The sequence below is a fragment of the Cydia strobilella genome, chromosome 6 (genome assembly GCF_947568885.1).
Source record: "Cydia strobilella chromosome 6, ilCydStro3.1, whole genome shotgun sequence".
Classification (NCBI taxonomy): domain Eukaryota; kingdom Metazoa; phylum Arthropoda; class Insecta; order Lepidoptera; family Tortricidae; genus Cydia; species Cydia strobilella.
This window is the reverse complement of record NC_086046.1, coordinates 17,646-40,664: the sequence shown is the minus strand read 5'-3', so window position 1 is coordinate 40,664 and position 23,019 is coordinate 17,646. Positions and strand designations below refer to the sequence as shown.

The 23,019-nt window shown below is 45.8% G+C and overlaps 2 protein-coding genes across 2 annotated transcripts; both read right to left on the bottom strand.

Annotated features, from left to right (window-relative positions):
- Positions 1–13: 13 nt before the first annotated feature.
- On the bottom strand, positions 14–7,565 carry LOC134742313 (glutamate receptor 1). Its single transcript, XM_063675363.1, has 9 exons — positions 7,549–7,565; positions 6,776–6,971; positions 4,797–4,945; positions 3,267–3,536; positions 2,847–2,976; positions 2,414–2,522; positions 2,131–2,305; positions 1,483–1,619; positions 14–1,001 (listed from the first exon to the last, which is right to left on the bottom strand). The coding sequence occupies exons 1-9, from the start codon at positions 7,563–7,565 to the stop codon at positions 133–135; spliced, it is 2,052 nt and encodes a 683-aa protein (XP_063531433.1). The 3' UTR covers positions 14–132.
- Positions 7,566–7,730: 165 nt separating this feature from the next.
- Positions 7,731–22,174, bottom strand: LOC134741919 (peroxisomal acyl-coenzyme A oxidase 3). The gene is made up of 15 exons (XM_063674786.1): positions 21,985–22,174; positions 21,690–21,855; positions 20,112–20,249; positions 19,604–19,753; positions 19,058–19,223; positions 16,564–16,735; positions 16,222–16,361; positions 15,732–15,874; positions 13,819–13,921; positions 12,054–12,197; positions 10,427–10,657; positions 9,808–9,962; positions 9,214–9,345; positions 8,726–8,878; positions 7,731–8,474 (listed from the first exon to the last, which is right to left on the bottom strand). The coding sequence occupies exons 2-15, from the start codon at positions 21,846–21,848 to the stop codon at positions 8,364–8,366; spliced, it is 2,097 nt and encodes a 698-aa protein (XP_063530856.1). The 5' UTR covers positions 21,849–21,855; positions 21,985–22,174; the 3' UTR covers positions 7,731–8,363.
- Positions 22,175–23,019: the final 845 nt, after the last annotated feature.

Here is a 23,019-nt window from a genome sequence, read left to right as displayed (position 1 = left end):
ATTATGACTGAACTAGAATTAAAGAAATGTTAACTTAAATCATGATCTTATTAATTATATAGTTTAAATACATAATACATTTAATGCAAATAAAGAATTTGTTTACTTTTTTTACTTTATAAAACCAAAATATTATTTTTTCTTCATATAATAGAGATCCATAGCATACTTGTCAAAATTAGGGTCTTTTTTGACAACGCAATTCCAATATCCGAGTTCCCCAAACAGACATATGAAGCTCAAAAAATATCCAATAGCGAGGGCTATGAAAGCTCCATACAGCTTTTTTAAGTTCATGAGAGCTTTTACTTCATTGTCAAACGTGTCCAGCGCTCTGATAGGGTACATGGCGTCATTCAGCCACTTCTCAACCAAGCCTACTTCCACCGTGCGTCGCATATACACATCGGCTAGCGGCTTTAACGGGGAATTCTTATGGAAACCTATAGATATCGGTATATTGACCACACAGTCCGTCATTATATGCAACTCTCTATCGGATGCCAGTTTCATAATAGTAGTGTTCGTCGAGTTCTGCGTTTCCATGCTCACATTCCACTTCTTCCTTTTAACGCTTAAATACTTCAAGTAATGCTCGTTTTCGTAATACGCGTAGACTCCTCGAGCGACTCTAGCGGCGGCCTCGTCCGGATCGTCTATCGTTTGGAACCTCTCGCCGATCTTCTGTCCGATCTCGTCTAAAGATTGTTGAAAGAAGCGCTCGGTTTCGGTGCCCCACCCGCCGCAGACGAGCTTACTGTCGACGAGCTCCTTCAGGGAGTCGATGGTGACCCTCGGGGCGGGGTTGGCGAGGATGGCGGTCATGCTGGCGCGGTACGACACCACCAGCAGGATGCAGTACAGCCAGTACCAGCCCGTCAGCAGCCGCACGGCCCAGCCGGACGGCAGCGTGGGCAGCGACACCACCAGCAGCATCCCGTACGTGTACAGGATGCTGTTCATCACTTCGCCGAACAGGTATACGCCCACTGGTTTTGAGGCTGCAAATAATTAGATAGTTACAATCGATTCTCTTTGGTGTAAGTAAGTAAGTCTCAGACTGAGATGCTATATATTTATAGTTCGTTTAGAGGTCATCAGTGACTTGAATATACTTATATACCTAATGTCGGACTGTGTGGTCAATATGTGTACATGTTTCGTTATCCTTTGAACAGTTTGAACTACTCTTTCTGCGCGTCGGGGTTAAAAAGTTATTTATTAAAATTATGAAGCAATGTCGATGTTTACCTCTTGTTCTTTTATTGAAACATGAGCGAAAGTTTCCGAATATGAAACCGACCATAGCGAGGGGTTCAAAAAATAATAATATTAAACGGGATTTCAAAGCATGAGCGAAAAATAAAAACATTTCCGAGCGGACATGGTGAAAAGGTGATAGGCGGAGGTGGCATATTGGCTCTCTGTTTGCAAAGCCATTGGAGTGTGAAAGATTATTAACGTAGTGGTGACGTAGTGTACCCTGCTCCTCATGTTTCTCTGTGATTATCTTGTGCTCGTTCCGGTACTCCAGCAGGCGCGCGTAGTAGCGCGCGAGCCCGTGGAAAATGGCGCCCGTCATCAGCAACACCAGCACCACGGCTACCCACATGTATAGTCTGCGAAATTATCCTATTTATTTAGACAAGCTCATTTTAGGTATCTTCTTCTATCTCTCTTATAAAAGTGGACTCTTGTACGAACCACTCGCTCGTACAAGCCCTCTCGCGCATGAGAGGAGGCCTGTAGACTGCTGGCAGTGGGACGTAGGTATATAGGCTGTTTTTTTATTATTATTGATAAATTTACCAATACCTATCTACAATTGCCGATTTCATTAAAAATAAAATTGCCGAATATGTGGCATCACACCAAGGGGGAGGGGTATGCCAAATGTGACAAGGAGGGGGGAGGGGGTAAAGAAATCTTTAAATTCGTGTGACGTTGAATTCCCAAAGTCGTGTGATGAGAAAGGTGTTGGGAATAAATGTGGAGGAACTTTTTTGGAGTAAATTCTATTCTATTCTTTCAGGAGTTGTCGGTGCGGTGAGTGCCTCCGGAGTCCGGAGGAAGGAAGCATTGTGCTGTACCTACATGGGATGCTGAGGTTGAGGTCCATCGGTCACTCACTTGAAGGGCAAGATGAGCGTCTTCCAGGAGTTGTCGGTGAGCGCCTCCGGCGTAAGGAAGGTGAAGCATTGTGCCGTGTATGGGATGCTGAGGTCCATGAGGTCGAGATGGTAGGGCGTGTACTGCAGGTTGCCCAGCGCCAAGTCCGCGCCGCTCATCATCTCGCCGATCAGGCCTGAGATAAATAACAGCCAACCGTTTAGGGTTCGTATAGCTTCTCTTAGGCTGGGGAAGTAGTGTTCATTAACTAGGGAGGGTTCTGTACACCCGCTCTAGAAGTTACCTGAGAACGAGCCATTGGCTTGCTTCTGTCCCCACTTGTGATACTCTGCGTTCACCGACTGGTATAGATTTGGCTTGAAATTCATCTTATCCGCCAATGTGTTCAGGATCTGTGGAAATATGCGAGCGTATGTACGTAGTACTCTCAAAAGTAATAGGAAAGTTACTTGTTACCCGGGCCCGGTAACTCTGCGCCGATTTGTTATTGGTAAAATATAGTACTCAATTTTTTAAAGGAATTGGACGTTGTTGGTGGAAGATGGGAATAGGTGCATTCATATGAATCATTCCCATCTGTCCCCGTCTCGTGTATGGCGGCGGTCACGTGGGGCGGAGGCAAATGGGAATACACATAGTTGGTGGCATTTTCACACTGTCCCTTGGCAAGTCGGTGTACTTGAGATAGAAGTAAGTTATTGTACTAAATAACTTACTTCTATCTCGACGCCTCCAATCTTGTTGGTGTCGTTGTTCCTCATGAGTAGCACGGAGGGCGCGTGCTCCAGGTACACCACGTTCAGCACCTCCGCGTTTAAATTCTTTGTCTTGTCTGCAAACAAAGGCCTGAAACGAGTAGGTATCAGTATTAATGAAGACTCCCTACTAAGCCTGCTGGTTTCAGGTGCGGATCCAGGATATCGTTCAGGATTTTCAATTTCCAAATAAGTACTTATCGAAACAACTAGATCCTGAGACCGAGATGATGTTTAAATATCGTAACCGGGTACTTTCGGTTCTCGTCATATAAAATCTGTGCTTTATTTTTTATTCTTTATTGTATTGTGCTGGTAGAACTCCCTAATGAAAACACAGTGAAATGCTCGCTAGTAAACCATGGTCTTCTGGTAACCGACCTGTTGTAGTGAAACCTTCCATTCCTCCAAATATCCACCCTCCTGGACACAAAGACGGCCTTGATCGGGTTCGGGAAGGGCACGGTGGAGAGGTCGAACCAGGCCTTGCTCTTGTCGCCGCCGACACCGCCGACACCGCCGAGGGCCTTCTTGTGGTAGCGCAGGAACAGCACGTTGACGACGCGCTTCCACAGGTAGTGCAGCTCGCTGTGGAACAGCCGGAAGTCGTGCAGCATGATGTACTTGGCGCGCGTGTCCAGGATGCGGTGCCTGCATGCGATATGCAATACAGGACTATCAAGATGAATCTTAAAGTAGCAGCCGTAGCAGGATAAGAGAAGAAGAAATGCTGCCAAGTTTTGTTGAAAAATTCCAAATGGTTCAGCCGAGAAAAAATAATCTCCGAATTCAAAAAAGGAGGAAGTATACCACATACTTACTCGTCCATACAAAAAGAGAAAATGTTTTTCCACTTTTAAATATTTTCTATTCTCCATGGATTTTTAACCGACTTCAAAAAAAGGAGGTTATCAATTCGACCGTTTTTTTTGTATGTAAGTTTAATAGTTAAAAAAAAAGTCATATTTCATGAATTCGGATTTAATTTTTTCCTGGCTGAACCACTGGGAATTTTTCAACAAAACTTGGCACAACTGCAGTACTACTAGATGTAAGTAACTATAGAAAAAAAACAGCTCTTAATCGTACAAGGGCATTTTTTCTTCCCTTATTCTGCTACGGCCAAATCGGGGTGGAACCCCGAGGAATTCTCAAGGGCGATATTATCTGTGGGTTACTTCAGACAGCATATTTATTTTCAACACACTTGCTCAAAACGACGTTTTTATTCCACCGATTTTTGGCTCATAATCCTAGATATTAAACAAGCGTGCTCTTTCAGTGTATTATTCCACTCGTGCTTTTTCATTATATTATCCGACTGAGTTAAGAAGCTAAGTGATTTCTAATAATATGCATGGAAATTGAGCCTTCTTTAATTGGTCGGACTGGCGGGCACCGGCGCGCCCCGCCCCGCCGCCGCGCCGCCCGCGGCCGGGGCGAGGGCCGGCCGGCAGTACGAGTATGACAGATGAAACACACAATACTAACTGTTTTAACTATTAAAATTTGATTAATATGAAAGTTTCTTTTTTTCTCGCAAGTTTGTTGAAAAACGTCGTATGAAACGCGTGTGCATTGGTCATTACACACATCGACTTTCTTATTGCGCGCTCGCTTACAGCTCGCGCGCACAATATCGCCTCGTATGTAATGAAATGACCAACTTAGCACACTTGTATCATAATGTACTATTATCTTCGCGTCGAGTCTGGTTACGCGGGTGATCCACCCACTTTGCGGAAAGTCGCTCGAGCCGGGAGATTCCTAATGCCTGACAATTAAATTATCACTCGCCCGACTTACACAGGACAACAACTTCAAACGCCATGCAGATTATAAAACATGAATGGAGCTTCACTAGTTTTGGAGAGGAAAATAACAGACTTGAAAGCCATATGTGTGTATTACCTGTCCCCGAACCGCAGCAGCCTCGCAGCTTGCAGCCCGTTGGCGAGCAGCGCGACGTACACGTTGCAGCCGTCCGCGCGCGCGCGCCGCAGCGACTCCAGCGTGGCGAAGTTCGGCGACAGCAGATCCTCGTACTCTTCCACCACTATCTACAACACGATGCCACCGGCGACGTTCAACGTCAGGGAAAAGTATGTAATACGACGGAGCACGGTCACGAGGTGATGCGGCATCGGGCGTTTAGGAACCGTATCCGACTCGGCATTACATCATTATGACCAGAATTGATCGTGAAATAGAAAAAAACATAGACGAATTAAACTAATTACGGTAAAAATCTTAAAATAAGTCGCCTCAATAGAAGGGCGGGAGCGGTGCGGGGAGAAACTTTCCCCCCGCCGGAGATGCTCGGTTTCTGAATTATTCATGGTTATAATTAATTGAAGTTTATAATATATTACAGTGTATAATATATATACAGTGCCAAAGATTGTAATGCAGAGAGGGAGGGAGAATGAGGTGGACTCCGTGGTGGGTCCGGCGCGCGGCGCTGCGGGGAGCACAGCCCCGGCGGCCGGCGCCGCCCTGGCGTCTGGAGTGCGACGGTGCGGCGCCGCCCTGGCGTGCGACAGTGCGGCGCCGCCCGGGCGTCTGGCGTGCGACAGTGCGGCGCCGCCCTGGCGTGCGACAGTGCGGCGCCGCCCGGGCGTCTGGCGTGCGACAGTGCGGCGCCGCCCGGGCGTCTGGCGTGCGACAGTGCGGCGCCGCCCGGGCGTCTGGCGTGCGACAGTGCGGCGCCGACGCGACGCTCGCCTCCGCAGCTTCTGCTTTCTGCCTCGGCCGCTCCGGCGCGCTCGGCGCCTGCACTTTCTTACGGCGGGCGGGGCTGCCTGTGCCCTCCCTCCGCGCCTCCGAGCTGTTAAGCGAGGTTTAGACTACCAAGAATTTGAATGCAATTTACATTACATTGTTGACTACTAAGGTTAACTGCATTCAAAATGTTTATCAGATACCGCAATGTAATGAAAATTGCATGCAAGTTCTTGCCAGTCTGAACCTCGCTCTTTATACACTCTAGGGGTAGGGACCACGAAGACCACGGTCGCGGGGTCGGGGTTGACAAATTCGGTTCCGTGACAAAGAAAATATGCTCGGCTCCGGATAGTGGAGTGCTCCGATTCGATTTTTGGTATGTACAGTGTACAAAATATTCAATGAAATCAAAAAAATAAAGCCGCCGTGCGTTTTGTTTCACGTAATATTCAATAGAATAAAATAAATAAAAACTTATTTCCCACGGCTAAAATTGCTTTAAATCATTTTAAAACGACCCAAAAGAGCCCCCCGGCGTCAGTTATCCTCAAACGAGGCGACTTATTTTAACCTCCGACCCCTAATTACCTCGTTTTTAGGGTTTCCAAAATTCGCTAGTAAACAAAGCGATACACGTCCAGCTGTAATTTGGCTGACAGATTTTTGGGGACAGCTCCGTTTACTATTGCAAGGCCGCAAACCACCGGCACCGGCAGGCTCACCATGACGACAGGCAGCGGTGCGGTGCGGCGCCACAGTGCTCCCTCCCACACGCCGAGGTGCACGGCGTCGCACACGACGGCGACGCACGTGACGTGTCGCGACAGGCTCACCATGACGACGGGCAGCGGTGCGGTGCGGCGCCACAGTGCTCCCTCCCACACGCCGAGGTGCACGGCGTCGCACACGACGGCGACGCACGTGACGTGTCGCGACAGGCTCACCATGACGACGGGCAGCGGTGCGGTGCGGCGCCACAGCGCTCCCTCCCACACGCCGAGGTGCACGGCGTCGCACACGACGGCGACGCACGTGACGTGTCGCGACAGGCTCACCATGACGACGGGCAGCGGTGCGGTGCGGCGCCACAGTGCTCCCTCCCACACGCCGAGGTGCACGGCGTCGCACACGACGGCGACGCACGTGACGTGTCGCGACAGGCTCACCATGACGACGGGCAGCGGTGCGGTGCGGCGCCACAGCGCTCCCTCCCACACGCCGAGGTGCACGGCGTCGCACACGACGGCGATGCACGTGACGTCACGCGACAGCGCGTCGAGCAGGTCCACGAGCACCCACTCCAGGTCCTTGCGCTCGTCCACGCCTCTTAGTATGGGGGAGAGCGCTGCGTGCGCGTGCGCGCTGGAACATAAATAGCCATAAACACGGATTGCGTTTCAGTTTTCGTTGTAGGTTAGAAGTTAGAACGCAGGATAAATCGCTTTTAAACGCGTCCGCAACATCTTTATGAAACTTAGATACTTGAATAACAAAATGTAAAAATTATTTAAAAACATATATATAGGTTCATAATGAACCTTTTGAATTTGTTAGGCGACACTCTTTTACTCAAATTTATCGACCTTGTCGCGTTTCAGTGAAATTAAGTGGATAGTTTATAATGTAAAGTTCTTTCTAAATATCTTGAATTATCATTGATGTACTTGCCTTGCAATTACAATGAGCCCAAAAAGTACACATTTCATCATATCTCCACCAGAAACACAACTAGACATTACTGAAGAAATTCGGAAAAAGAACTCGTATCTTAATACCCGGCCGAGCCGACCTACACAGTACACAGTCTCCCCGGTGATTGACGGGTGACGGGTGACGGGTGACGGGTGACGGGTGACGGGTGACGGGTGACGGGTGACGGGTGACGGCGCTGATTCCGTATGCGCGGCCAATTACAAACTCCGAGACGCGGACAACTTACAAATTAGTTCCATGCATTTATAATGAGATCGTATTCGTATTGCCCTCTAGATAGTCTACAGGAAATAATTTAATGAAATAAAATGTAACCCTTGTATAAAAAACATTTATTAGGTAACCATAACCGTGTATAATTGTATATCATTATAGTAACAAAAATATATTCCGATTGTAAAATTATTACTTATAACTAAGTGTAACTTAAAGTACGTTATACGTAACAAAACAAATATCGAGCATCATTCTGAATATTTTAAAAACAGCTGTCATTTTAGTAACAAATAAAAATACATAGTATAATTCAATATTGAACAGAATCAATAAAATAAGTAATTTTGGCGCCACTGTACGTCGTATTCCCAATATTAACGTCTGTCCCCACATCACGTGGCCGAGGCGGGGACAGATAGAAATACAACAGGTATTTTATTATTTTTAGGTTTTTATTATTCTTTCATTTTATTACAAAATATACGAGTAAATAACAATGGAACGCATCACACATCGCTTGTCAGTAGCTAATATGATAATTACATTATATAGTATTGGACTTAGAAGATAAAGATTGGTCAATATAGGAAAGGTTTGTTTTGAAGTATTTTTGTTCATTTAAAAGTGCTATTACAATAATTGTTGTACATTTTTATCAAGTCAGAGGCAAATAAAAATATGCTTAGGTTTTTTTTTGTCAATTCAGTAATGCATATCGCACCCGGAAGGTATTAACTTATGAATTGTGGATGTCGCCTTGTATTTTATGGACTCTACCAGCTGTGTTTGTGTGTGTGTGTGTGTGTGTGTGTGTTGTGTGTGTGTCTACAGCTTGGAGGGGACGTAGGTGTCCCAATGCACGACGTCGCGCCACCACTGCGGCCGCGCCAGGGCTCCGGGGCACGTGAGGATGCCGTCCTGGATGTGCTTGTACACCTGGCGACAGATTGTAGGCTTTAATGTCGAAGTTAGGCAACAATAACGCAGGTACTCGAGTATATGGAAAGAAATCACCTCTATAATCTGTCTCCTACGGATATAGTTTCATATCTGTTAACGCCGCGGAGGACACCGGGGACAAACGGGAAATAATTTAATTCCTATCTGCCTTCAGGGGACAGTTATGTTGATTTAAATGTTACAAAAAAATTCGAGGCATATCTGCGTGCACACAGGACGGTACGTACCTCTCCGTCGGCATATCCGAGCACGGAGTGGAGGCACCAGTCGGGCGGTGCGAGGGAGTCGGCTAGACTCACGGCCTCCGCCGACAGCGTCGCACACAGCGACAGGATGCCCTCCCGGAGGAGCAAGCCTTGGTTCGCGGAGAAGAACCCGCCCTACAAATAATACAACGAAAACCGATGTTACCGTCTGAAGATTCGATTCGGTAAATAAATAAATAAATAAAACAGCTGTTGGATCTCCGAATAATTATAAATAAATAAATAAAACATAACTTGGTTCCCGAAACACATTGAAATAGCGGTTTATTCGAGGCTTTAACGGGGCCCATTTTATTGGATTTTACCTAGCAGTTACAGTCATTTAGCATATTTTTTTATATTCTTTTTTCCTTAAAAGTTTTCAAAACTAGATAAATTTATAGTAACAGCTAAAACTCATTCATAAAATGACTATAAAAGGATTTAGCTTAACTTCGTTGGATACTTACAATGTACAAAGTGGCCATGTGCCTCTCGAGCATGAAGGCGCCGTACAGCGCCACCAGTTTCAGCAGCACGGCTCTGCACGCCGCATCTTCGAACGCGAGCGCCGTTTTGTAAAAGTGATTTAAGATGAAATGCTGAAAATAATGACGATACTAAATAACAGTAGCTAAAATTAATTACCCATTCATCTGCGGTCACCGAGGACAAGTGGGAATAGTGCCTTTAACATTTATAAGACATTTTGTCCCGCCTGATGACCCGCCCCGGCTCGCGTCACAAATGGAAACCAAACTTTTCTTACCTGTCCCCAGCGAGCCCAATAAGAACCGATAGAAGGTGTATTCCCATTTGTCCCAGCTGAGCACAGATCGTAATAGGTGCATTCATATGAATCATTCTCATCTGTCCTCGCTTCATGTATGGCGGCGGTCACGTGGGGCGGTGACAGATAATATCCCCATTTCCTCGACAAATCGAAAGATGTCCGTGCCATATGGCAATCATAACAACAAATATGTATAACAAATAGTAACATAAAACCTATGAAACATATGTAATATATAAAAGTGCATCGTACGTATTTGTATTGTACGTACCTCCCCGTAGACCACTGACAACGTGACGGCCGTGTAGGACTGCGAGTCGTTCCTCACTCGGTAGCTGCTCTTGCCCTCGCCCTTGAGTTGTGACACCTTCTCCGCGGTCAGCTTCAGCATGTAGGTCGTCAGCCACGCGTACATGTGCACCACGTCTGAACACAAATACATGCATTATGTGATAATAGGCATGAAACGTAGCCAAACGAAATTATTCCTCATACCATCCACCGATGCCACCGATGTCGCTGTCAATTTACTGACAAAGCTCTTTTTTATTACCGACTAAAGCTGGCAAGTCGGTTTACTCGCCGGTTCGACAACTTCTGTTGTAGTAATTACACTTGTACTCGTATTGATTGCTGCACGCTCGGAAGATTGCCTCCGGAAGTCTGGACGAGATTAGATTACAATTAGCAATAAAAGGCTGAATATACCCGAACGAAGTGTCAACGGCCAGCAGAAGTAGTCAGTGTAATCCCATTTATTCCCGTGAACGGGAATAGGCGAACCGATATGAATAATTCCCATCTGTCCCCGCTTCATGTATGGCGACGGTCACGTGGGGCTGGGAAATGGGAATACATCCAGAAGTGTAATACCACGAGTATATACTAACTGGCCGGTTGCACGATCTCCTCGCCGTTCCACTTGCAGGTCTCGGCCAGGAGACCCTGAGCCCCGGCGAGGAACCGTATGGAGCCGAACGGCGTGTCAGCGAAGCCCGGTTGATCTCTCCCGCCCCAAACATTGAGGAGCCAGTTGCTGGTCTGCTGCAGCAGCATGCTGTTCTCGCCCTCGTACGTGCAGTTGGCGTCGTTGTCGTTGCGAAGCTCGCCGATGCCGGCGGCTGGAAGTTGATCAATTTGTAAACGTAACGTTTAAACATATACAACTTCGAATATTTAATAACTGATGTAAGTGTCACATCGCGCGACTAGTTTAATATCACAAGCCAGAACTGCCCTCCGCACTCTCCGACCCTATCCGATCAGAAGGATAATACCTTTAAGATATCCGTGTCCGCCGCAACACTCGCGGCAGTTCTGTATGCCGTCGCGCGCGGTCCAGCCGCACACGGGCTTGGCGGCCGACGACAGCGCGTGCATCTCCACCCCGCGCTCCGCACTCTCCGACCCTATCCGATCAGAAGGATAATACCTTTAAGATATCCGTGTCCGCCGCAACACTCGCGGCAGTTCTGTATGCCGTCGCGCGCGGTCCAGCCGCACACGGGCTTGGCGGCCGACGACAGCGCGTGCATCTCCACCCCGCGCTCCGCACTCTCCGACCCTATCCGATCAGAAGGATAATACCTTTAAGATATCCGTGTCCGCCGCAACACTCGCGGCAGTTCTGTATGCCGTCGCGCGCGGTCCAGCCGCACACGGGCTTGGCGGCCGACGACAGCGCGTGCATCTCCACCCCGCGCTCCGCACTCTCCGACCCTATCCGATCAGAAGGATAATACCTTTAAGATATCCGTGTCCGCCGCAACACTCGCGGCAGTTCTGTATGCCGTCGCGCGCGGTCCAGCCGCACACGGGCTTGGCGGCCGACGACAGCGCGTGCATCTCCACCCCGCGCTCCGCACTCTCCGACCCTATCCGATCAGAAGGATAATACCTTTAAGATATCCGTGTCCGCCGCAACACTCGCGGCAGTTCTGTATGCCGTCGCGCGCGGTCCAGCCGCACACGGGCTTGGCGGCCGACGACAGCGCGTGCATTTCCACCCCGCGCTCCGCACTCTCCGACCCTATCCGATCAGAAGGATAATACCTTTAAGATATCCGTGTCCGCCGCAACACTCGCGGCAGTTCTGTATGCCGTCGCGCGCGGTCCAGCCGCACACGGGCTTGGCGGCCGACGACAGCGCGTGCATCTCCACCCCGCGCTCCGCACTCTCCGACCCTATCCGATCAGAAGGATAATACCTTTAAGATATCCGTGTCCGCCGCAACACTCGCGGCAGTTCTGTATGCCGTCGCGCGCGGTCCAGCCGCACACGGGCTTGGCGGCCGACGACAGCGCGTGCATCTCCACCCCGCGCTCCGCACTCTCCGACCCTATCCGATCAGAAGGATAATACCTTTAAGATATCCGTGTCCGCCGCAACACTCGCGGCAGTTCTGTATGCCGTCGCGCGCGGTCCAGCCGCACACGGGCTTGGCGGCCGACGACAGCGCGTGCATCTCCACCCCGCGCTCCGCACTCTCCGACCCTATCCGATCAGAAGGATAATACCTTTAAGATATCCGTGTCCGCCGCAACACTCGCGGCAGTTCTGTATGCCGTCGCGCGCGGTCCAGCCGCACACGGGCTTGGCGGCCGACGACAGCGCGTGCATCTCCACCCCGCGCGCCGCCGCAAGCTCCGCACTCTCCGACCCTAGCCGATCAAAAGGTCGCTTTCAAACAAACATTAAGAGTGTAGAGTCGGTAAAATTGTAGGTACCAGGGACCGGACAACCCTTTCCGCGATAAAACCCTTTCAATGGGCGACACTTAAACACGGCTAACACATTGAAAGACTTTCCCTTTTGAACTGCAAGCCCATTCATACCCTTATTACCTTTGACTAACCCTTACCGAAAAGCTAACCAAAAATAAGGCTAGCTCTTAATAAGGGTTACCCTTATCTTTAAGCGCTTTTTATAAACGTTTCCCTTTGCGTGAAAGAGACAGGATTAGTATATATCTACGGTAGTGTATGAAAAGGAAAGAAAATACGTGCCTAGTCAAAGAACGCCGCCGTCGCCGCCGACGATCGCTCGGATTCGAAGTAATGTGTGCTTTATGAACAAGGTAGACGACTTAAATTAGCACGCTTATATGCTAAAAGGGAAGCCCTTTATAAGGCTGACCCTTATAAGCAATATGCAAGGTGTTGGTGAGCGGATGATAAGGGTTTTGTAAGGGTATTTGGGCTACCGATTACTCAAATGTGGTAGCTTTATATAAGGGTTTTTAAAACCAAAACAAAGGGTTTCGTCTGGCAAAGGGTATGGTGAGTTAAGGCTTCCCTTTGCGTGAAAGAGACAGGATTAGTATATATCTACGGTAGTGTATGAAAAGGAAAGAAAATACGTGCCTAGTCAAAGAACGCCGCCGTCGCCGCCGACGATCGCTCGGATTCGAAGTAATGTGTGCTTTATGAACAAGGTAGACGACTTAAATTAGCACGCTTATATGCTAAAAGGGAAGCCCTTTATAAGGCTAACCCTTATAAGCAATATGCAAGGTGTTGGTGAGCGGATGATAAGGGTTTTGTAAGGGTATTTGGGCTACCGATTACTCAAATGTGGTAGCTTTATATAAGGGTTTTTAAAACCAAAACAAAGGGTTTCGTCTGGCAAAGGGTATGGTGAGTTAAGCCTTATGCAATACCCTTATAAAACCCCGATAAGGGATAGCGGGCCGGTCCCTGGTAGGTACACCTTTTGTTACGTAATAGAAAAAGGAATAACGAGTACCGGTTTCTATTAGCACATTTTCTTATCTTTCCCATTAATAGATAATTTTATCGAAAACGGGCTCCTTAAATTAATAATGATTTTTTTTTCTGATAGACGTTTAGGTAAACGCGCGTAAAGCACTGATTTTTACGCTCTTATTTGTAAATTTCGTAAAGTTTGGACTGCTAAAAATAGTAATTTTGTATTACACATATCCTGTTCTTCGACTTTAATAGACTACATTTTTGTTATTATGACTGAAGTAGCCTAAATGAAAGTTAGATGTGGTCAATTTTCTCCAGAAATTACTTCATAACGAGTGACAATTTCTCTGAAAATCTCTTGCGCATTATCGCCGCAAAACTGTCAATGTGTGCCGCAAAGCTGCAAACATACCAGAGGCACTACAAAATCGCGGCAACCCCATCCAACCCCAACGCCCCGAACGCGTTATTATATTGGACGCGTAGGCCGTTGTATCAGTTGTATGCCCTCTGCTCTGCGTATAGTTGGTCCACAGGCTGCATGTGTAAAATAATAATACGCATCTCTTACCCATCATATTATCGATGGACATCCTCACGTGCGTCTCCCCGAACCAGTTGCAGAACGCGCGCATCGCGAACGTGGCCGCCAGGTACGGCAACAGCCGGATTTGCTATATGTACACAACACACACATTTTATTATGTTCTTTATTATAGGATAGGTACGAAATGACAAAAATACGAAATGAAAAGCGCTGGTAGCCTCCTAGCGGTAAGCGCGTGCGACTTGCAATTCGGAGGTCGCGGGTTCAAACCCCGGCTCGTACCAATGAGTTTTTCGAAACTTATGTACGAAATATCATTTGATATTTACCAATCGCTTTTCGGTGAAGGAAGACCGTGACCGTGAAGGAACATCGTGAGGAAACCGGACTAATCCCAATAAGGCCTAGTTTCCCCTCTGGGTTAGAAGGTCAGATGGCAGTCGCTTTCGTAAAAACTAGTGCCCACGTCAATTCCTGGGATTAGTTGCCAAGCGGACCCCAGGCTCCCATGAGCCGTAACAAAATGCCGGGACAACGCGAGGAAGATGATGAGGTACGAAATGACAACATAAACGTAAACTTGGCGCCTTTTACTCTGTCATTTATACTCCTAAGCTAAGAATCACGGATCCCTAAGCTATTATGCTTTTGTTAAATGCTAAAAGTCAGCAGCAAAAGGTGAATTCTTATTTGTCCCCTTCGATTGAGTGGGACAAAGACAGCTGGTAATTATTCTATTCTCACGGTTACAGATGGCGAGGGTAATATTCCCATTTGTCCCTGATAGGCGTAGATAAAAATAAATTAAATTCATACCCACGCCTAGGTTACAGGAAGTAGATAAGAATAAGATAAGATAGATAAGATAATATTTATTCATTTAAAACTTATGCTAATTGGTTTTATACAGTGGTAAATATACAATCTATTATTTTAATTATAGAATGATCCTATTCCCAGCTGTCCCCGAGGACTGGAGATGGGAATGAACTATTTACATCCGCCTTGGTCAGGTGTAACGGACACAGGTGGGAATGGGAATGAGTTAAGCCTGAGTACCTCACGGCGATCACTACCGCCTTTGCCTACCTGCTGCTGGTAGAGTAGTACCGGTGTCTCCTCAGCGGCGCCCTCCTCCCCGAACTGTCTCCTCGCGGCGGAGTACCTCACGGCGATCACTACCGCCTTTGCCTACCTGCTGCTGGTAGAGTAGTACCGGTGTCTCCTCAGCGGCGCCCTCCTCCCCGAACTGTCTCCTCGCGGCGGAGAACCTCACGGCGATCACTACCGCCTTTGCCTACCTGCTGCTGGTAGAGTAGTACCGGTGTCTCCTCAGCGGCGCCCTCCTCCCCGAACTGTCTCCTCGCGGCGGAGTACCTCACGGCGATCACTACCGCCTTTGCCTACCTGCTGCTGGTAGAGTAGTACCGGTGTCTCCTCAGCGGCGCCCTCCTCCCCGAACTGTCTCCTCGCGGCGGAGAACCTCACGGCGATCACTACCGCCTTTGCCTACCTGCTGCTGGTAGAGTAGTACCGGTGTCTCCTCAGCGGCGCCCTCCTCCCCGAACTGTCTCCTCGCGGCGGAGTACCTCACGGCGATCACTACCGCCTTTGCCTACCTGCTGCTGGTAGAGTAGTACCGGTGTCTCCTCAGCGGCGCCCTCCTCCCCGAACTGTCTCCTCGCGGCGGAGAACCTCACGGCGATCACTACCGCCTTTGCCTACCTGCTGCTGGTAGAGTAGTACCGGTGTCTCCTCAGCGGCGCCCTCCTCCCCGAACTGTCTCCTCGCGGCGGAGTACCTCACGGCGATCACTACCGCCTTTGCCTACCTGCTGCTGGTAGAGTAGTACCGGTGTCTCCTCAGCGGCGCCCTCCTCCCCGAACTGTCTCCTCGCGGCGGAGAACCTCACGGCGATCACTACCGCCTTTGCCTACCTGCTGCTGGTAGAGTAGTACCGGTGTCTCCTCAGCGGCGCCCTCCTCCCCGAACTGTCTCCTCGCGGCGGAGTACCTCACGGCGATCACTACCGCCTTCTGCAGGTAGTTCGTCGAGATCGATGTTATGTGCACGCGCCCACCTGATCGTGCACCCGTGCAAATTACACATATAAATTACATTTAGTTGTCACCAAAATAATTATTCATTTTTCAAAAGACTAGCACTGACGTAATTTCCACATGCCAGTGTGATAATGATAACAGACCAATTAAATTTGACCTTACGTATAAATTTAAATCAGTTTACACACGATTCACAGAATAAGAAAATCATAAAAATAGCACCTATTTTAGAATTAGTGTTTTTGAGGTAATAAATGATGAGTAGAACGGGACATTTCGTCAAAAGCATGTTATTGTTTGCTGGTACAATACGTTTACACCGTGTACGTCAGAAACGTATTGTATAGACGATATATATCCCTACCCGAAAGGATGCCGAGCGAGGCCCCGAACCGCTTGGCGGGGTCCCGGAAGGGCGAGCGGTACTCGCCGCGCTCGTCCACGCCGCCGAGCCGGTCCAGCGCCGCCGACAGCGGCAGCCGGTACTTGTTGAACATCACCAATCTGAGAGGAAACACTATCAATCTTCCGACTTTAGTTTATCCTTGACGGGTGGGTATTATAGGTAAGTAGCGGATGATTAGATAGAATCCCTAAAATATAAACATCGCAAATATTAAACATCTCACAGATTATCGATGCCGTCGCGTCGAATCGAATCCCACCTTTTCACCAAAATCAACATTATGGCGTCCTCAGTCCTCACCCGTTGTCGACGCCGTTGAGGCCGACCTTCTCGCCGAGGTCGCCGACGGTGACCCCCGCGAGGGGCCGCAGCGTGCGCGGGTCGCGGACGGGCACCACGAACGCGTGCAGGCCGTGGTTCTTGCCCTTCGACACCAGCATCGCGTACACGATCGCGTGCGTCGCGCACTTACCTATAAATCAATGAAAAAAAGGAAGTGTTTTTTTTTTTATACTACGTCGGTGGCAAACAAGCATACGGCCCGCCTGATGTTAAGCAGTCTCCGTAGCCTATGTACGCCTGCAACTCCAGAGGAGTTACATGCGCGTGGCCGACCCTAACACTCCTCTCCCTCGTTGAGCTCCTGTACCTAGCCTTAAGTGTACCTACTATACCTAGCTATTGTATTGTATTGTAGTTCGGGCGATTTTCCGCAACTCGACGACTGGCGCCTATTTTGCGTGTATACCTAGCTATTTCTTCAGTTGTTAATGAGAACGCCGAAATAAAAATATAGTATTTCTCGATAACCGAGTAGATAGACATTTTTAAATTGTAATTTTGAATTTATTTGATAATGTAATGTATATTATGTAATAAAATTGTATTTTTGAATTTATCAAATAATGTAAATTGTATGTACTGACGATCATAATATAAATTCGTGTAGATTAGTCTAAGATAATTTATATTGTAATTTTATATTATGAGAATAAATATCTAAATCTAAAGATACACTTTTTAAAGATCTAAAACGTATGTGTTTTGTGTTATGTATACTTGTCGACGTTTCCTAGCTTTTTAAAAAGTAGTATTAAAGAAAGTTTTAACAAACAGAATGAGTTTTGCTTTAGCAAAATTCATTCTGAAACAAACAGAATGAGTTTTGCTTTAGCAAAATTCATTCTGTTGTGTTGGGTGAACAACTAGCAAAGTTATTCAGAACGCATATCACTTTTCTACGCAATTAAATGTACCTACACCATATTTACATAGGAATTTCGTCGGACGCTCGGCTCGGCTCGACTTTTTATTTGAATACCTAGGTCATTCAATTGTAATTTAAAGACAATGGAAATATTTTAATTACAAATATGTTTACTGACTACAGCCCGTAAGAGCCGGTATACGGATTGCATTTGCATGTAAAATAAAAGCTATATTTTCCGACTCACAACAGACTTGCCTGACCGTGACCCGTAACACTCATAATAATAATAATAAAGCCTTTATTTCTCGTTTACATAGTTACGTTACAATTTAAATTGACCCCATGTGACCTATAAACACCGGAATCTAATTTTCGTGCAAAAACAAGACCGCTATATATTCTCAATGTTTCTCAATGTTAATATGATTGTGTCATTGTTAACTCTAACAATATGAAAATTAAATATAGTGGAGAAATAAAATAAAAAAAATGATGTTTATTACTTATATCACGCATGCAATCAGCAATTCAGAAGATAAAATCGATAAAAAAAACGTTTATTCAAAAATCTTACTTACAACTAAATACATATTTTCTTCTGCCAAACCACATAGTTAAACTAATATTCTTTGAAATATCCTATCCCTGCCGCGGCCATGTCAAATTATTCCCATGTGTCCCCAGAAGGTATAGTGACTACTCTCATCTGTCCCTCTGCCTCTGCCTTGGTTACAAGAGTGGAGTGGAGGCTAGGGTTTGCAATCCGGATATCCTAATTATCCGGACATCCATCGAATCTAGGATCCGGATAATCCGGATATTTCGGATCTCACGGATCCGTTAAATATTGGTCATATGGAACTCATGGACAAACAATTTTCGAATAAAATTAATGAATAATTGAAAAAGAGGCTAATTATTAAGTGATATCATTGTTAAAAATACTATATATTGTAAAACGCATGCAAAATAAAAAAGAATTTGATTAAAATTTGGTATTTTTATTTGAAAGTTACTTGGTTCCTATTTTATTTCAAAAGATCCCGGGATTCCGGTATTGAAGTCGCCAATACCGGTATTAATACCGGCATTGCGAAAGGTCCGGTATTTGGAAGCCCTCGTACATGAGGTTAATCGAGTTTTGCCTCACTAGTGGATATTTTGTGGGCGGGGTGAACACAACCTGCAAATAGGAGTGGCAATGGGTTCTCCGATAGCACCAGTGGTAGCCAATATTTTTATGGAGGATTTTGAGCAAAGAGCTTTGGAGAGCTGCCCACATAGACCCAGACTGTGGTGGCGATATGTGGACGACGTGTTCGCTGTAGTGCCACACAGAGATCTGGACCCGTTACTCGAGCACCTGAACGCGCGGCATGCCAAGATTACCTTCACCGTTCACCATTGCCGAAGCTGGATGTTGCCACCTGCATGTCAAAATTTAATGAGAAACGGTTGACAAATGTGACGGGTCGAGGTGAACAGCCGGACAGTACACAAGCATTTTTGCCAAGTCGAAACTGAGTCAGTCTGAGGCACTTTTCGCTTCGTGCTCGCTCGGCGCCCGGTGATGATTAGACTCACCCAGCGAGCCGACCCAGCACTTGGCGGCCTCGAAGTCGGGCGTGTGCAGTATGAAGCACTTCTGTTCGGGATCATATGTGGCAGTGGTCCGCATGCCCTTCGCGTTGGAGCCGTGCGCGATCTCCGTCAGCGCGAAGCAGCCGCCGATCTTGCCCGAGTCGCACGCCTGCAAGTGCAAGTGCCACCACTCCTTCATTAGGCCGCATTTCTCCAAACTTATTAGTCTAGTTACATTACTACCCACTTGTCATTTTTAACTAGTAAACTAATAGTTTAGAAAAATAGGGCTCGGTCGGGCGGTCACATAACAGCCAGGAAGTCAATAAGCTAGCCAGAATGTTCTAAAAAGGAAGAAGAAAGAAAGAAGAAGAAGACCGCTTCGAGACATTTTGAAATCTAATGTAAACAGATATTTGGGAAATTATGAAAGTTCTAATATATTTACATTGTAGTTTATTCTTAAGGTATTTGTAAAGAATTTATAATATTCTTGGATAATCACTGCAACTGCTACGGTATGTGTACGCAGTGAGTATACAGCCGTACCTCTATAAGCGGGAAGTGGTGGTCTCGTCCGCTGCCGCGGATGGTATTGGAGAACATGCGGAAGGTGAGGGACAGTTTGATGGCCAACGAGCTATCAAACATGAACATGGCCTCAGTGAAGGATTGGAACAACCGTGGATGCATGGCTATCTGTAAACAAACAAAACATAAATGATCCTTGTTTTAGGCGAATGCTGCAGATACAGATGCACATGACATATGACATGACATATCAGGCTTGATCAGGCCTTTACTACTTGCAACTACATAATTATGTGGCTTTCCATCACAGAAGGGTCACGGGAGAAGTGATGCACATGGAGCATATTTTAAGGACCCTTCTCTGATGGAATGGCACATATCTTGTGGTTGATATAATTTAAATTTGAATATAAAGACTATCTTTATAAATAAATCTAGTAAAAAAACTGAATAGGCTTACTTGTGTGACATATTAATATTACTCATATTAGCCAAATTGAACATAATAATTTGTTTGATCACTAACCTCTTCCAAGGGCACGAGGTCTGCACTGTGGATGACATACATGCGCTTGGTGGTGACGTGTCTCTGCTCGTCCAGAGTCATTGTGGCCTCGGTATGTTTGAACAGCGGGTGCTCCTCCATGAAACTCCATATTTTGTTCTGAAAAGTAAACTGGTTAAATATCTATGCTGAAAATGTCAATTAACTTTGTTATAGTGTTAAGTTATAGTGTGGAAAAATATTATATTCCCAAGTGGCAAAAGGAGATCAGGAAAACCAAAAGACCGCTGGGTCAACAACATCAAAAACAGCGGGGCAAACAGATTGGATGGAGAAGGCAAAATACCGAAATGATTGGAGGCAGTTGGAGGAGGCCTATACCCAAAAAGGGGCCATGACTTAATATAAAAAAAAAATGTTTTTAACTTTTTTGTATGTAAAACTATGTAGTCATGGAAATAAAGGCTATATTATTATTATATTATACTTGAGAATATAATTTTAGCACAAAATTCATACAACAGACAGAACCAAATTGACTCGTTGACAGAGAGATCCCTTATAGGGATAAGTCCGCCTTTGTACATTGTATATATTTATGTTCTTTTATTGTGTTTGTAATCTGTCTTATGTACAATAAAGTGTTTACATACATACATACATACATACTCGTCAATCAAACTGTCATTTTACTATCTGCGATATAAATCACAGCTTAAATAGATAATGTAAGCATGTTTGTTCATTAATCAATACTGATAATTAAACAACACAACAACAGTTAAGACGATTGTTGAAGCAACTTCCTGGCCTACTTTATGATGAAGAATGATTACTATTACGGTTATAAGTATGTATGGACATTTTTATACTGATAAGTTATTATTGGTATAAAAATGTCCATAACCGTAATAGCAATCATTCTTCATCTTAAAGCAGGGACCGGACAACCCTTTCCGCAATAAAACCCTTTCAATGGGCGACACTTAAACACGGCTAACACATTGAAAGACTTTCCTTTTTGAACTGCAAGCCCATTCATACCCTTACCTTTGATTAACCCTTACCGAAAAGCTAACCAAAAATAAGGCTAGCTCTTAATAAGGGTTACCCTTATCTTTAAGCGCTTTTTATAAAGGTTTCCCTTTGCGTGAAAGAGACAGGATTAGTATATATCTATGGTAGTGTATGAAAAGGAAAGAAAATATGTGCCTAGTCAAAGAACGCCGCCGTCGCCGCCGACATCGCTCGGATTCGAAGCAATGTGTGCTTTATGAACGAGGTAGATGACTTAAATTAGCACACTTGTATGCTAAAAGGGAAGCCCTTTATAAGGCTAACCCTTATAAGCAATATGCAAGGTGTTGGTGAGCGGATTATAAGGGTTTTGTAAGGGTATTTGGGCTACCAATTACTCAAATGTGGTAGCTTTATATAAGGGTTTTTAAAAGCAAAACAAAGGGTTTCGTCTGGCAAAGGGTATGGTGAGTTAAGCCTTATGCAATACCCTTATAAAACCCCGATAAGGGATAGCGGGCCGGTCCCTGTCTTAAAGTAGGCCATAAAGTTGCTTCAACAATTTTGAAAAGTCAAAAGTACCTTTGTTCTAATAGCTTGTATGGAGTCGTAGGCGAGTTTCATGCGCCGCCAGTCGAAGGAGGCCTTCTTCCTGAAGGCCGTGAGCGGCCCGCGCGGCGGCTCCGGGAAGCATTCCTGCAGCTCCGCGTCGCTCGCCGGTTGCACGTCCGTCACTTCCATCGTCCTTCTTCAAGTTCTTCACCCAAAGATTCAAAAACAATTTCAAAGAGAATGTCACTTCCTACTTTACCAAAGTTGACTGAACTTTTGAACTTTGGACGACGTAGTAACACTAATAACCGACGAGCACAACAACTGTATAATCAACTTTTCAAGTTGTCCTGTCACGATGGCTTTCAGAATATGTAATTTACAGTTGTTCAAAACTTTGTAAATTATTCTAAAAACTTGCAATTCATTGGAGCAAAATAAACGGACTTTGTTAGTTTGAATGTATTTTATTAAAGACTTGGCCTTATTATTGCATACACAAAATGCTAAAAAGTAAAACAGAATGCTAAAATAAATGTCTTATAAATATTCACGGTAGAAAACTAACTTCACTTGTAGCTGGTAGCGTAGCTGCCAGTGTCAAGTGTCAAATTGTCAATGTCAACACAAACGTCACAAACTTGACATGACACATGACGTTACTTGATTGAATAAGCGTTCGGATACTGCCCAGGTTACAATGATAATGGATGTACGTATGGGCCAAGTATGGGCTCCCTTACATTCCATGACTCTTTTCTTTCCGCACAGACTCTACCACAAAGGTCAAAAAATATATTGAAGATATTACACTAAACTCTCGCGTTTTGAACACATATTTAATTATACGAACGGGTCTACCGCAATTTAAAAAACAATGAAATAGTTATTTGTGCAACAAGAAAGTTGGTTTTTCTTGCGAGTGTTTATTTTGAGTCCCGAGAAAGCGAAAGATTCTATAATTGAATCACGAGCGAAGCGAGTGATTCTAAGGTAGAATCTTGAGCGTAGCGAGGGACTCAAAAACACGAGATGTAAAATAACTTTGCTCTCGTGTTGCACACATAATTTTTCACCTCAGTAGTGAGAACATATTATAAAGGTTAAAATGTATTTCGAATTACACAGAATAAACAGAAAAAAAAAAGTATTATAATATGTACGATACGATAAGATACGATACGATACGAGACGGGACGGAACGGGACCGGACCGGACCGGACCGGACCGTACCGTACCGTACCGTACCGTAGTATGAAGTTCATGGCCTTCACTAAATTAAAAAGCTACATTGTTTCACTCCCTGGAGTGACGAAAGTAGGCTTGTTCGAGCTGCTGAGGTGAAAACAATAAAATTAAA

Excerpts from the sequence above, each read along its gene's own strand:
- LOC134741919 (XM_063674786.1), bottom strand. The coding sequence starts at position 21,848 with ATGGAAGTGACGGACGTGCAACCGGCGAGCGACGCGGAGCTGCAGGAA. Across the intron at positions 12,198-13,818 it reads GTCCATCGATAATATGATGG|GGTCGGAGAGTGCGGAGCTT; the intron begins GTAAGAGATGCG and ends TTGATCGGCTAG. Across the intron at positions 9,963-10,426 it reads GGAGATCGTGCAACCGGCCA|ACGTGGTGCACATGTACGCG; the intron begins GTTAGTATATAC and ends ATTTGTGTTCAG.
- LOC134742313 (XM_063675363.1), bottom strand. Across the intron at positions 4,946-6,775 it reads CACCGCTGCCCGTCGTCATG|ATAGTGGTGGAAGAGTACGA; the intron begins GTGAGCCTGTCG and ends ATCGTGTTGTAG. Across the intron at positions 3,537-4,796 it reads CTGCTGCGGTTCGGGGACAG|GCACCGCATCCTGGACACGC; the intron begins GTAATACACACA and ends TATCGCATGCAG.